At 37.0% G+C, this 16230-nt stretch overlaps 1 protein-coding gene across 1 annotated transcript; it reads left to right on the top strand.

The window, feature by feature from the left end:
* The first annotated feature begins 9465 nt into the window (after positions 1 to 9465).
* LOC136843563 (uncharacterized) lies at positions 9466 to 16230 on the top strand. Its single transcript, XM_067112082.1, has 8 exons — positions 9466 to 9765; positions 10062 to 10124; positions 11840 to 11890; positions 12476 to 12658; positions 13452 to 13636; positions 13929 to 14058; positions 14258 to 14364; positions 15847 to 16230. Exons 1-8 carry the CDS (start codon positions 9709 to 9711, stop codon positions 16226 to 16228), a joined length of 1158 nt encoding a protein of 385 aa, XP_066968183.1. The 5' UTR covers positions 9466 to 9708; the 3' UTR covers positions 16229 to 16230.

The raw sequence follows: 16230 nt of genomic DNA, 5'->3' as shown, positions 1-16230 counted from the left end.
CAAATTTTCATTAAACGATCTTCATTTTTCCTTGGGCCTGTGTAGAACGAGGTTTTGAAAAGGTTCGCGAGCGTGGAGAACAAGGTTCGTGAAAGGGACCCTGACTTATACGAGAAGTTTTCAAAGCTGAGGAATGATGTCAGCAGTTGGAACTCAGCTGTCAGGAGGATCAGTTATCAGTCAGATCTATCAACGGTAAGTCCTGATCTTCAGAATTATATCAAATGTAAATAGGATACTTCATTGTGTTTATATCGGTGAAAGAAATGACAAGAGACACACTCTAAGACTATCAGGAATAAAGTCATTAAGATGGTTTTAAAAAATGCACGTAGCCATGAATCCGCTTTTGCCTGTTTGTACGCCAAGTTCGCGAAGGGAGACCAACCCTAATTGGATCCTAATTGGTCCTCCTGACTTATCAGACGGGTAGTCAAAATACTTTACCGGATTACTATTAAATTTTAAATGAACAGAGTGAATTATTTTCTGACATGTGCGTGTATAGATATAATTACAACAGCCTATACATAAAATAAAATCCCACTTGAAACTTTTAATCCGAATTTGGACTGAAGGCTGTTCAGTGTTACATCGCTCACACTGTCATGAAGGGGACCATATATATATATATATATATATATATATATATATATATATATATATATATATATATATATATATATATATATATACATATATATGTATATATGTGTGTGTGTGTGTTTGTATATACTATATATATATATATATATATATATATATATATATATATATATATATATATATATATATATATATATATATATATATATATATATATTATATGTATATGTTATATACATGTATATATACTGTATGTGTGTGTATCTGTATGTACCTATAATTTGCTAATCCAATTTTCAAATATCCAGCCAAAAAACCATTAACACCACACAAACACCACACACACGCACACACACACACAAGAAGATTCTTAAAGTGGACAAAAAAAAACACAGTAGCCCTTTAGGTTTATATGTGCAAAATAAATCTAAGACCCCCTGACTTTTACTTGCGTCATGAAGTCAAATTCATCCTAACATAATGAAAGTTTTGGGACCAGTGATGAAGTCATCCTTACTGTGAAGGAGAATTTTAAAGACTAGGATGAAACCTTCTGGCAAGGGAGCTTTCTCATCATTTTGGTACGAGGGATCTTGTATATATAACACACACGCACGCATACATATATATATATATATATATATATATATATATATATATATATATATATATATATATATATATATATATATATATATATATATATATATATATATGTGTGTGTGTGTGTATATATATATATATATTATGGGCCCTCGTTTCTAAAAGATTAGAAAGCACCCTACACCAGCAGGTAGAACTAGACTCGAGTCCCGACCAGAGTGGATAAGATTTAGGCGCAGTTTGTATAAACAAAATGCCCCTTGGTTAACCAAGGCTGCGGCAATTGGTTTTAGGGTACGGATATGACAAGGCAAAGGAGTCCCAAAACGTGGTAGATGAGGTTTTTTTTTTTTTTTTTAGTACATGGTGGTATCCCTTGTTTTCACTGCAGTGAGATAACACGAAAAGAAAATACTAGCATGCTCACCTTCCTGCATTGTGTGAAATCACACAGGGTTTGCAACTACACACAATATACTAACATTCACCAAAAAATGGAGAAAGAAAATATCCATGTTCCGAATGCGCGTGAATATGGAGTAGACGAGAAGATAATGATTATATGATAAGTGGTTTGTTAAAGGAGAGTAGGATAAATATTCTGGCAGTTAGTGAAACAAAGATGAAAAGCAATGTGTGCTGGCATGGGAAGAACCAGAATGCGATTGTGTCTGGGGTGACTGAAACGTACAGAGCGAGGGCAAGCGTAATGCCCGTGGTGTCAGGAAGATTCTGGGGACAGGTGAAAGGAATGAATATATAGGATCTTGGTGGATCATTATTCATAGGTTATCAGTTTGTTAGCATTTAGATTGAATGAATAGTTTATCTCGTTTCAAGCAACAGTCCAGGACGAGATGAAAGATATTGATCTGCCCTATTTATTACGCGAGTAAAGTATCACTCGAGTGAACGTGGAAACCCATGAGATTAAGTTTATGTATACCTACACGCAAAATGCTTGATTACTTTTACCCTAACTCATTATTCTCGAGTGAAATAAACATGTAAAAATTATCTATCGTTACTTAAACCAACTTGAATGACATATCTTACTTGTATAAGTATCACACACAAGGCAAACATTACTCAAAATAATGTGCAAGTAACAGCAGCTTCCCTGGTTTTCTTACCCTCTTAATATCTTACATGAAGCTATGACGTTCATGCGAACGTTTGTCCTCAAAACCACTACTTCGGGAGCAGAGATTTGTTTTGACTTTCCGCGTGCCCAATCTGACTCTGATCTCACGTGTTATAGTAGTCTAACACGTGACTTGAATAATACCCAGTTCTTTCTTCAACAATGGTAACCATGAAAATGGCATAGCAAGCACAGTAAAAAGCTCAGTAAAAGTCCATTGCAATAAAAATGCATATACTAAGAAAGAATTATTGTTGTCAACTTTTTTAAGGCCAAAGAGCTAATTGTAGAGTAGTTGGTCATCTGCATCACAAGTTTGTCGTTTGTCTGCTGGGTGATCGTTTACGAGTAAAATTATAATCGTGTCGGAGAATGATACACAATTTTTTTTAATAAAGTTTGTTTTATTAAGTTTTTCACCGAATTCCTTAACACGTAAATTTGGGTCTCACTGTAAACTAAGCACCTTTCGTATACAAAAATAATTACCTCTGCTTAGAGCCATAGATCGATCGATGACCACCCACTCCCTTCCCCCCACCCCTTCCCTTGTCCCCTTGATTCTGGAATTGCTAGTCTCCCTTTATTTAAATCTAGAGAAGTAATTATCGGCCTCCACTTATTCTGCTGGTCTCTTTATTTTATTTTTCTTCTTTCTTTCCCCGTGTTCTTTTTAATCGCAACACCTGATCCCCGTAACTACAAACAAGATTTTAAATTTAACCTTGTTCACCTTTGCCAGTGTTCCCTTTAAGGTTTCCAGTACGTATCTCGTAAGCTGGCAATCAGAAGTACAAAAACTCCCATACTGGAAATATGAATACTTAGTCGACCCTACACTATTTTCTGTTTATATCTAATTGCATTTAGCTTTTTCCAAGACTTGCTTTCATGGTTTCTCTCTTATCCTTTCCGTTGAAGTATTGGCCACAGCTTTGCTACCATTTCAGAATTCCTTATATAACAGTTTTCAAAGAGTTGGGGCCGAACGTATTGCCCATATGTTCATTAATGGAGTCTAGACACAAACACTAGCTGGCATTCCCTTGTCTCTAGTCTAGATGTCAGTTCATTCTTTCTTTGCAGAAATTCTTTACAGTTCAGCTGGTTGCTGCGATTGCCTTGTTTTTATCTACAGGTTGTCTAACTGCTTTTTTTTTTTTTAGTTTCCCTTTTTATCAGAGCCGTTGTGTGTGATATAACTTATCTACAGTATTATAAGAGTATCCTTTGATAGCATTCTTAATGCTGGCAATAGCACTCAGTGACCCTGCTATGTGAGTATTACCTATTTTCCACGACCTTCTTACCCCCATAGCCGCCAGTCAATCAGCAAATCCTGATAACAATCTGTGTTGCGTTCCTTGCGGTATAGGCTATGTCTGCCATAACGATTGGTCCCCTTCTACGTGACGTCACATCTCCTATCCTTTTACTAATATATTAATTTAATCTTTACAATAAATTTTCATTCATTGCCTGATTTATTGCAACTGAAAGAGGAAGTAATACAATCCCTGGCCTTGAAATTTGTTGTCAGTCGTCTGAAAAGACAAGTGAACGTTGTGATCAAAACTTCTCAACAAAGCATTTATGCACATTACCACTTTATAAACAACTTTTATACATGAAAACTCTTAGGCCTTTAGACCACGTAAACCGAGCTGGTTAGGATCCATGGCGAATATTAAATTATCCCAATTCTGATTTATAAATAATAAGAAGATGATGTCAAGGCTTTTATACTTGAATAATTAATATCTCTAACTTAACAATAAATGAAACACCATGCTATGTCTACAACATGAAGACCGTGCAACATCCAAGACAACTCGTGCCCTGAGAACATAAGTGGAGTTTCGAAGGGAAGAAAAATTAATATGTGAAGGAACAGAGCATCTGGCAACTCCATTATAATACGTCTGTCTCTAACATTCTTACGAGAAGTGAGAACGCGCTACTGTTTCCTCAAAACTGAAGTTGAATGAAAAAGAAATCCCTCGTTACAGTCTCTATGATCAAAGTGATCTGTAAAAAAAAAAAAAAAAAAAAACACGGTGAAAAACGGACCCATGTCGGAAAGGATGACGCATTATATTCGCTCAATGATAGCATTACCTCCCTCCTTATTTCTAGAATTTTGAAAATAAACATAAACAAACGTTAGGGTATAAGTTGATTTTATTTTATAAACTGGTTGTAACTGCTATTTCAGCAATGTATCCATGGATATTCTTCTTTGACATCAACATGTCGCTTTCAGTTTAATATTCTCTCACTTGGTCAAAAATGTATACGCGGCCACTATATATGAATATCAATAAACTGCTAAGACAAGCTACTTAACATCGCTGTCACTGTCTGAACTGAAAAGCATGAACACATTCCTATATGATTTATGTTAACCTGATTAAAGTCGACTTTTGATAAGACATTCTATAACCAATCAAAATTTGCTTTGAAATAGAGTAAAAAATCAAAGTAATAATGTGTAAAAACAGAAACTCTAGCCATCACAATCACAGACAAGAGAAATGCTCCCTACCAATATTCGCACAGCGTTATTTCAGTGGTCAGTTATGCAAAGTGAATAGTTTAGTCTATCATAGAAAATTTCGCTTTCTATGATAAAAATTCATAGAAAATTGAAGTACTTGACTGGCTCAAGGCTACAGATATACTATTATAGATGTTTCTTGTCAATAAAGTTATATAAATTTCTTCATCAACGCTACGTATCCGTTGACGACAAGAAAAGCAAAAGATCAAGGATGAAAATGTGAAAAAATTAATAAAGACTTCGACCGTCTTCAACGGTACACCTAGAAATATTAAATGCTTGCATACTAACTTCCCCTGAACTACTTTCGCAATGACCTGACCCATTTCTTCACCCAAAACCAAGCCTTAAGAACTTGCGATAAATCTCTTTATCTACCAAGGTGAATGAATAGTGATTCACCCACCTAAAGAAGCTCATTGCACCTCAGGTCTGTGGCAATCTACTGTGCCTGGCCTCATTTTTATTTTTATTTTTAATTTTTTTTTTTTATCTTCACGCCTTTATCAACATTCTCCATTCTGTCTTTCAAATCTACGGCCTGTCTATTGATTGTTTTCATGCTTAGGCACATGTTCCTAGACACGAACCATTCACTGCAATATAAAATCCCAAACCATATTTCGCAGATTCCTAAAACTCATTTCTGTAACTCAAAGTTTCTTCACCCAAACTCATTTAGACCTCGATTGTCTAGAGCTACAAAGTAGGCTAGTGTGTTGTCTTGGAGAAGCCATAATTTCGTGACGACTTTGGTTGCCTTCCAAGAATCATTCTATTCCAATAGTGGGCCATAAGCTTGAACATCTGTTAGCAGTGAAAAGTCAGGTGGAATCATGTGATCAAATCAAACTCTGGCACTGCCATGGTCTCTTCCAAGACTTTGCACGCAAGAGTCTCGCTCCTCCAATGAGGCTGATAGATGAATTACCGATTACTGATTCTGCAAGTCATAGCTGACCTCATTCACCCACATTGCAGAGCCCCTACAGAATTCTTGAAAACAAAAAGAAAAATATTGTTGAACTCACCAGCAGCTGCCACCTCACTCTAGCTATGGGCAACCTATTGATTATTTAATGGTTAGGGTGTTATCAGATTTACTTTACCACCAATGCAGTAACTGAACGCCTCCAGGCCGACACTTAAAATAGAGATGTCGACAGTACTAGAGCACCTGGCCTAGCTCCCTCTTTTTTACTGCCTATACTCTTCAATACCAAAGTAGTATATCTTTAAAACACATGTCCTTCTTACCCTAGTCTATATATACTTTTTGTTGTCTTGGCAATAGTGAAAATATTGATGAATTACTAATTAATTTTGATTTTAAAATGGAAAAGGTATTTGATCCAGTTAAAGTATTTACATCCAGGTTTTACAAATCAGGTAAGTGTCAGGCTTGTCCACCTTTGGTTGTTCTTTTGATGCTGTGAAATCCTTATTCTTTTTTGGTAGATACAGCACCTTGGTTTTTTCTTTGGATATAGAAATGCACAGCAACGTCCCTTTATCTTTAGCTGAATTGAAATTCCCACCACAGACAAACATTTGTTGGCCGATAGAAACAGTGAACAGTCAGTTTTCTCATCATTTGAAAGAAAATTTTTCAGTTATGTGATAGCTAGATTGTGCTTACATACACCCTTTCAAAGAAGAATCCACGAGACTTGCCTAAAGAATGAGCGTAGGAGAATGACCTTCTCTATTGCAAGGTCGTGCAACGTATATTTTGCTCCTTAGATTGCACATGTACTCCCGTGCCACAAATGTGTTGCAAGGCACCGCACATTTCCTTGCTTGTACACACTACCAAAGGGTCCTGGCATAAGTATCACCACGGCATGCCCTCACACTGCTACAGCACCAACGCACCCAGCAGCAAGATCTCCACCTGCTAGCTCCAAACAGTCATTGCAAGTCACACGGCCTCTTCCATTGCATACTTGTTCCAAGCACATTCCAACGAAGGATAGAGAAAGCCTCCTACACATCATGTTGCTCACCGCAAACACCGTCCTGTTGTATTGCAGGAAGTTTAATCGCACACTCCTTCCAGGATAATGGATTTTACAGCATATCTGATATGCACACGTTGAAAACCTAGGACAGTTCCTGATTAAGCAAGGGGAGATGAAGTTGGTTACTTTTTTCAGGTGAAGAAAATACTCGTGCCTTTGATAAAATATGACTTGAAGCAGATATCACAGTGTATGGATATACATCTGTACTTGCTCTTGGATTCCATAACCTTGAAAGTTAGTTAAGAAATACAGGAATCTCACAGGCAGACTGTCACATACATTTTGATACACTTGATGGTTTCCACTTGATCAGTGCCAGTTAATGCAGCATGATTGTCAAACAGTGTGGAGAATTCGGTGTTGTCTTTTTCATGCAGAGAAAAGGTGGTGACATTTTTTTAAAAATCAAATACCGTATTAAACAAAAATCAGACAACACAGTCTTCTTCAAGTGTATGGTGTTATTTCCAAAAGCGTTCATGCTTCAGTGAAATCCTTTGTTAATGGCGTCATGTTATCTTTGTGAAGTCCAGCGCCGTTTGTTAGTTACTCCGACAGTTGGCACTCATTCTAAAAAATTCTTGGCAATGCGCCGGAAACTGATAACCATTGAATCATATAAGGTGGTGTCCTATCCTTTGGCACATCAAAGTAAATCAGTTGTTGAGTTCTTGTCGAATCTGCCATTGGCAGAAGGACGACCTCAAGTCTCCAAACTTCCAGGATATTCCAGAGGTTCATCAAGTACCCCAGCCCTATAAAATTCTTCGGCCTTTGCATCACTGAATGTGTGAAGGGTAACTATCACGATCGGTGTTCCCATCAAAGGTCTGCAAAGCTCACTATACGTGTTTAACTACTTTGTACGCAGAGAAACCCTTGATTTATTGCATTTGACCTGTCTCTACCGACTTACTAACCACACTAATATTCGATGAAAGCGTCAAGTGCCAAGTGTGGAGTAATTTCCAGAGGGCATTGAATAGGGAACTATAAATATAACTAGCACTTGGCATTAAAGAATTTGTTCTTGATATGAAAATGTTAGCGAGAAATTAGTTCTAGTCTTGAAAATATTTGCTGCTCTTTTTGATCCATCGCCATTTACCGCCTTTGATAATGCCCTTGCTCTAAGGATGGTCGACAAATTTCTGCTGAATGTTGACAGAGAATTTCGAGTTCCCTATCCTTACATTTCAGAGCCCTATTTCTGGATCCCGTCCGGACGGGTGGATTTTTGTTACCCTTCTTTGAAGGTGTAGTGACTTACCTCTCATAAGACACACTTGGAAACGTAACCAACATCAACAAAGTAGAGGTTTAAAGACACGAAATTACTCAGGATTCACCGACAGAAATTCAGTCCACTTCGCCTACTTCCAGACAACCAGAAGGAACTTATATATCTGTCCAACATCCATGTTGCCTTGGCAAAGGGTGGCAAGACAACCTTACATGCAATCCTCTCAAAATGGTCTCAGTGGTCCGAGAGCTTGACCAGAAAGCCCAAGAAGCTCATAGTAGCATACCTCTGCTGTTTCTGTTCCTGACAAACCTGAGAGAGAGTTGTAAGCTACTGTTCTTTAGAGTAAGTTAAGGAAAGGATAACGCAGAAGGCTTAATCAAACTCACGATGATATGACTGCAAATGAAAAATGGTTTAGGCCATTGGTACATAAGGAATTTACATTTTTTTTCTGTCTCTACAACTATCCGCATTGTAGCCCACTCTTATGGTCTTAGAAATCGCGCTTGAAATACCCACCTGTCACTTTGTTAATTTAAGTCGTTTACATGAAACGTAGTCAGACATTTTCTAATTCATTCATCCCTGTGGATAAGCTTTAACATTGCATTTCCAACCATTTTTTTTTTTACTTTATTCATCTTATTTCTGTCCTCTCATATACCACCCATATATATTCATACACACCACATAGGACAGACAGACAGACAGACAGACACAGAGACAGAGACTTAAATGCTTGAAAATCCAAACGTGTGGGAGGTTTTGATGGTGAGGTTGCTGAATGTGCCAACTAGTAAGTTAATTTTGGGCGTTCATTTGCTGACCGTTGTATAATGACCTTGTATCATCTAATAAGCGACTTATCGTAGGTGACTGTCGATTATACTGTATCATGGCATTGTCTAAGCCGCAGTAGCCAAACCTGTAAAGGAAACGTGCCTCGACTTTTGAGCATTACTGTTAAAAGTAATTGTGTGGCTCTCGAGAAAAAAAAAATAGGCACAATATCAAAAAACTCCATCCAGTATGGGGTATGCACGAAGGTCGTTTGGCTGGATAGCGTTTGCTCCCTTGAGTCTGCGGAACTCTTGAGCTGACTGAGAGTTACATCGTTTAGAATGTCTTGATTTATATTTAAGAAGATGTAACATTATAATTTAATGCTTACTGACAGTAAGCTAATGAAAGAGGGAGGGAGGAAGCTGGAAGTCTTTACTAAATTATGAAGCCTCTATTTTCAGACACACAAAAACGATGACTTAGAAGAGGACATTCCAGCCTTGGTAAGACCAGCCATTTTTCATGTGGAATTGTAAAAGTGTGATCACAAATGACTGGAAATTATATACGCTTTCAACTGCAATGAAGAGCCTGATAACAGATAAAAAATGAATGTTATAAATAAAGTGATAGCGTTCCCTCCAATATTTAGGAAACCAGTGACCAAAGGGTCGACCAGGAGAGAGAGGAGGAGGAGGGAGAGGAGGAAGAGGAAGAAGAAGACGAGGAGAAGGACGAGGCAATGGATGAGGAGGAAGAGAAAGAAAAATCTTGTCCTGATATGGATCCGATGGAAGAGGTAAGAAATGAACTTCTGCATCAAACCAATAATCTAAAATTTCATAAAGACTCTCTGGAAAATATCTTGCCTCATGGTTCTAATTACTGAACATAAACTGTAAAAGTTAATCACTAAAAAGGACATCAAAAGCCCTTCACTTTCAACAAATTTTGGGGGGCTTCAGGTCAACAAAACACCTCTCTTGTAGCCGCCAAGCAGCGTATGAAAAGCAGCAACTATTTGCTTGACAAAGCTTCTAATCTTTGTTGGTAAGGTGGATACTATTTGTTTCATGATAAGGATTTCTCTTGCAGAGTCCCCAGATTCTTCACAGTGAAGACGATGACAATGATGTTCTTAATGGAACAGTTTCACAGGTAAGGTTCGGAACTTTTACCTAATGTAAATGATCAAGCATTTATTTTTATTAACACTTTAATGCATACATGCATATATACCTGTATACATTTATATATACACTATATATATATATGTATGTATCTATTTTTATTAACACATTAATGCATACATGCATATATATCTGTATACATATATACACATACATTATTATATATATATATATATATATATATATATATATATATATATATATATATATATATATATATATATATATATATATATATATATATATATATATACATATATATGTAGTCCAGGAAAGCCCAAGCGTGAAAGAGAAACTTTCAGGTGTATACTGGGTGGGTTTGGGAAATATGCTCATTATGGTCGGCGACTTAATTGTAAAATGGGTGACAGAAAGAGGCGATGTGGTCTGAAAGTATGACGTTCTTTGAACAAATAACAAGTGAGCCAGTTCTGGAAATATTTTGAAAAGAGGAAGATCAGTTGTTATACGCGTATCCGGTCACAGGGACAGTGAAAATGTACAAGAGTTCTAGTGAGAAACGTCGCCGGAAAGATAGGTCGTTCTGATAAGGTGGGAACAGCCTCTAACTGGGGAGAGATTTGGCTGAAAGAAACTGAAGTAAAAGGAGCCCGTGAAGATTAAGCAAAGTTCGTGAGCGGATTTCTGAAATCGTCAAGCAATTGCTTGCGAATGTAAGATGGAAATAAAAGGTAATAAATGCAGTGAGTGGTGCGATGACAAAATTGGAGTTGAAAGAAAGGAAAACGAAATCATTTGAAGTGCCGTTGTATAGGAAGTAATCATGCAATGTACAAGCTGAAGAAGATGAAATAAAAAAAGTTGGGAAATGCTGTAAATTTGAGTAAGTATAAGCGAACACTCTCTGGAGGAAAAGAAGTTTTCTTTAGGGCAGTGAAAGCAAAGAGAAAGATTAATGGCCAAATGAATCCTGAAATAAAAGATGAAAATGCAGAAGAGTTGTCTAATGTGATTTTGTGCTATCGTATTAATTAAGCGAGTACTCTAAAAATTGATTTGATATGGAGCATAGAAGAAGGACATATCTGAAAGATGCAAGATTAAAAGTGTTCATCGTGGATTAGGTAATCTTTATGGAAGTGACTGCTGAGGAAGTAAGGAAGGCAATTAAGAGATTGGAAGTGGAAAGATGACAGAGGCCGCTAAAACAGGGGCGTAAGGGAACTTCTGATTGAGAAGGTAAGCCACATGATTAAAGCACTGATGGCCGAAGAGAAAGGCTGTTCAGAAAAAGAAAAGGGTATGAAAAGGTCTAAGTGGCATACATGGAATAGAAAAAGCTAAAGACAGAAGTGGCACAAGTGCAGAAGTGGAGGAAGATTGCTGAGGGGGTACGAGGCAATACTTCTGAGAAGTGAATGGTCTAAAAAATCGATTATGTGGATGGCTTCTTATGCACGTGTACAAATGAAACAGGAACCAGTGACTAGCATAACAAACCTAAACATTCTAAAGGTAGCGCGCAACATAACCTATAAAAATGTTATCGTTCGTAAAAAATCTTTATAGTTATGTTATGTGAATGTAAACTTAGGTATACAACACGCATATATATGTGTGTGTGTGTGTGTGGTGTGTAAAATTCTTCTTGATTTATATAGATTGCATATGAAGGACAACTGTGGTTGGTTCACCTGTCATAAATAGCTTAACTTCTTACAGGCGACAACGACGGAGGAACTTTTCGCAGGAGACGGGCCAGCTGAAAATACGGTAATATAAACCTGTATGTTATATGACATGGTCAGAGTCAGTCTTCTCATGGAATACTCTCAAAGTATATTCAGAAAACAATACTTGACTGAAATTACCAGTACATTTAATTTTCATAAATGAACTGATATATCGTGATTTATTGTCTCTAACAGCTTCAAGTTTCAGCTACTGTACAATTCCATTCAAATTTCTGTGCATGAGATTTTAAATCTGGCCTTGTATGACGCAGCATCGCCGTTTGGGGGATGATTGATTTGAAAAAGCTTCTCATCATTGCATTTGCATTGTAATATAATTGGCACTGGTTTTTTAGAGTACTGTATTAGCTTGAAAGCAAAAAGCTGGTTTGCACTGACCGAGTCATAGAAATGCCTTGTACTATGTAGTAACAACAGAGCTTTGGACGCCCTTTTATGTCATTCATCTACAGGATTCTGTTAATATCATTTGATGATGTAAGATTTTCAGCGCTGTGTTTCAAGAAAAATTGGCGTTTTGTTAGCCGACCTATCAATTTCTTTCCTTCCTAAGAAGACAGAGTTGTTTTAAAATAAGACCAGTTCTTTAATTTGTCGTTTTCAGTCATTGGCTGATGATCAAGAAAATGAAGAAGCGATTGATGATCGAGAGAAAGAAGTGACTGATGATCTAGAAAAAGAAGAGGACGAAGGAGAATCAGAGTCCAATCCAGCCCTTCAAGACTTGGATGATGAATTGTCAGAAGATATAGAGATGATGTTAGACCCACACTGCAACCCTCCACTGGTAATTATTTTCGATATAATTTCTTATTTATTCTTAACGCTTCCTTCTTCTTTCTTTTTTTTTTTTTTTGCAATTTACCCCACAATACGACTATTTTGTAATTTATTTTAGATTAAGTATCTCTGAGAAATATTTTTAAAAATGAACTACATCAGCCTAATATGTCGCTGTATGAGGTTGGTATCCATACTAATGAACAAAACAGATAAGGATATCCTTTTGAGGAGCGTTACTAGCAAAGGACAAGCAACGGTGCATAGGGGAGACATTTGCTGACAAAGAATAAGGGCTAAATTATTTCACTGTAAATTGAATGGAACGATTTATTTATTTAAATAATTTGCCTTAACTTGATATCCGCTGATTACATTGCAAACTTGGATCGTGTTTATCTCAGCGAACTTGTTATTTTCTTGTCGTGGAGGTTCATGTAATAAAAAGATCAGATACCTCCCGAGAATGCAACGCTTTCATGCGTCACTAGATTTTATTAGTCTTAATAATAAGTTCAGTGTTTGTAGTTATTCATCACAATAAACTTCTGAATCATGAGTAAAATATAAGGAGAGCAACTACTAACAAAAGGATAATATTATCATACTGAAAATAATGAGGCACATTCGAAAATAAAACTAGTATTTTACTTCTCCCTAAACTTAGTTGGGGAACTAAGTGTAAATACCTTCTACACACAAACGCACGCGCCTAAAGTAGACACACATACACACACATACGCACAAAGACTGAAAAGGGGCAATTTCCGTACTCATGAATCTTTATTTTGGTATTGCAGCAGCTAGGAAAAAAACAGAAGCTAAAATACAAACCTAGGTTGAACGTGGTGTGGCAGAGGAGACTCGAGGCTTCTCAGAAGGAGAGGGAGGAAAGAATGAAAGAAACGGAAGCGGGCAAGTCAGAGCCGCAGGCACAGGGCTTGAAAACAACCAAGAACAAAGCTTACGCTTCTGTCCCCTGCAGGTATGACTTCATTTGGACTAGATTGCCCTACGGGTTTTTGATGTACAGATAAGTCATGAACAGATAATGATTATTCAGTACTATAGATGAAAACTTATTATACGAAAAGTTACTCAGAGAATTAGAAACTATTATATAAAAAGGTCGTAACAGATATGACAGAAATCAGCACTGTCACAGGAATGAGTTGCCTTTTCGCAATTTAGTGACTGTAACCGATCAGTATCAAACTTTGAAACTTCAAAAAACTACAAATTTGTGCTCTTTTTGAAGTCAATGATTATGTCAATAGGATTTATGAGAAGCAACCCAAGCAGCCTCACAGAAGTCCGGTAGAGTTTACAGAAGAATCACAGGACTTGGACATCTTTGACACCGAATTAGACCGAAGGAAGTCTTTCCCTCAAGTGGATCCACACAAGGTAAATCGCAAATCTAAAACAACTGCCTGTTCATTTTCCAGTGAAAGAAAGTAATATCCAAATATGCAATTATATGTACTGTATGTGTATGTGCTTTTTCCTCATAGAGGAAGTGGTGCCAAAAGGAAATGTGAAAGCTTCATAGCCTAACTCTGAAAAATGATACTTTAAACTTATGGCTGAATGATTTGCTCTGTAGGATCCTCACCATCTCGGAATAGACTGTAAGATCGAGCCAAGGGGGAACAGGTCATCTGAACTTCGTTATCTGAGGTCCACGGCCCTGAAGGCCGCTGATACTGATCTGTAGGTACTACCAATTCAAGAATTTGGAACTACTTTATGTGAAATGTTCCTTCTACTTGAATTTCCTCGTTTATTATACTTACTACGTGCTGTTTTCGTATTTTTCTTTTTTCATTCATCAGGTCTGCCATTACAAATCAAACCATTTGTAAGTTTTGTCGCATCTTTTAGAGTAGTTGGTCTGTTGAATGTAGCACTAATTGACGTCACTGAAACTTGCTGTTTAAACACTTCTTGCGCCTCAGTAGGTTAGGCTAAGTAGCCACTTGTAGGCGTTGATTCAGTAGATATCTGGTTAGTGCTATCCTTGTGATCTCTGACACTGATATAAATGCAAGTTCGTAGTATTTCACCTTTCAGCAGTAAGTAGTTGATATGAAACATACTGGGAGTATGATCTGATCACAGATTCTGTAGAATATACACAATCAAGTAATCACTTTCACTGTACTTGCGTTATACACTTTCAAAACAGAAACCTTGACGCTCAACGAAGAAATCAGTAACGACAGATCCCTCCTTTCTTTGATGGGCCTCGAACCTAAAAATTTCGTATATAGTCGAATCCCATCAAAGATGGGAAATTAATCATCTTCATTCTTCCCTTCTTTGGCATTTTCGTTTTCATTGGAAAGCGTATCCAAGATTAATACGGAAATCAATGATTTGGGATGTAAATTTGGGCATTATATACAATACTAATTAAGTTGTGTATTTAATTTAATTGTCAAAATAAACATGTAGATGCCTGATAGCTTCTCGTAGATGCTGCTGCTATCTTGTAGATGCTGCTGCTATCTGGAATTGTTTTTTTTTTCCAGAAATATTTGCGTAGTTATAGCTCTTAATAGCAAAAATAAAACGATTCTTAATTAGCTGGAGAATTACTTAGGTGAAATCATTTAATACGTTTGCTTGGAACTCTAAAGGTTAATATTTCTCTTTTCTGCGTATACTGGCAATGACGTGATTACGTTAAAACCCTCTGCCGACAGAATTGTCAGAATTTCAGAAATGCAATTGTAAATATTAATTTCTGTAATTACCCTTGCATTTATGTAGTCTTCTGTAATCATGCGACAGCTGTAATTCATCTGCAGCATGAGGTTTTATGTAGTGATAATTTCAACTACGAATGAATTATGAAGTCATCCGGTTAGATAATATTTAATTCTCAGTGACGTCATCGAGGATGTTCAGGGAGAAGTTCATTGTCACTTAGGCTTGTTGATGTAAATTACATTTTTTTCTTAGAAAAGGTCTACATGAAAGTAAGATGCCACTGGTAAATTATTCAGCTGTTTACTTTATTTTCCTTCACCATTATAGTCTGCTGGAATGTTGTTATTGAAAATGAATACTGTGATAGTATTAACGTTACCCTCAAGTTTACTAACGCCATAATTGGCGTTTCCATTTAATAATATTCGTTTGCTTTACACCAGACTTTGATACCAACAATTCTGCTTTACCCTTCCGCAGAAAACGACCTGGTTTCTTGCATCCACTGAGTCGTGCTAACAGTCGACACGCTTTATCAGAGGCTTATAGTCGCAATGTTAGCAACACTCTACCTCTCAGAAGATCAAACACCATCCATATAGGGAGTTCCCGCCAAAACCCTGTTGGGACTACGGCTGACGACGCTGTCAACAAGGAGAGCTTATCAACAGCGCCGGTCATGCTTTCTCTAAAACCTATCCCAAACCATGCCACTTCAGTGAACAATTTCCAAACAGGACTCCGAAGAGCAAAGTCATTAGGCCATCAAGGACCAACATTGCTGAGCCACTTCGCGTCGTCAAAGGAACCGGTTATGGGCCATAGACCACCTCATTTACAGAGGCCTTCAATTAAAAGTTAACT

This window comes from Macrobrachium rosenbergii, chromosome 11 (assembly GCF_040412425.1).
Source record: "Macrobrachium rosenbergii isolate ZJJX-2024 chromosome 11, ASM4041242v1, whole genome shotgun sequence".
Classification (NCBI taxonomy): domain Eukaryota; kingdom Metazoa; phylum Arthropoda; class Malacostraca; order Decapoda; family Palaemonidae; genus Macrobrachium; species Macrobrachium rosenbergii.
Note: the sequence above shows the minus strand (reverse complement) of the source record. Positions and strands in the feature narration are given on the sequence as shown.

What these genes read in the sequence shown, in the direction of transcription:
- LOC136843563 (XM_067112082.1), top strand. Translation starts at nt 9,709, where the DNA reads ATGGATGAGGAGGAAGAGAAAGAAAAATCTTGTCCTGATATGGATCCG. An exon ending in ATATGGATCCGATGGAAGAG is followed by an intron (nt 9,766 to 10,061) that starts GTAAGAAATGAA and finishes TTTCTCTTGCAG; the next exon opens with AGTCCCCAGATTCTTCACAG. An exon ending in TTAATGGAACAGTTTCACAG is followed by an intron (nt 10,125 to 11,839) that starts GTAAGGTTCGGA and finishes AACTTCTTACAG; the next exon opens with GCGACAACGACGGAGGAACT.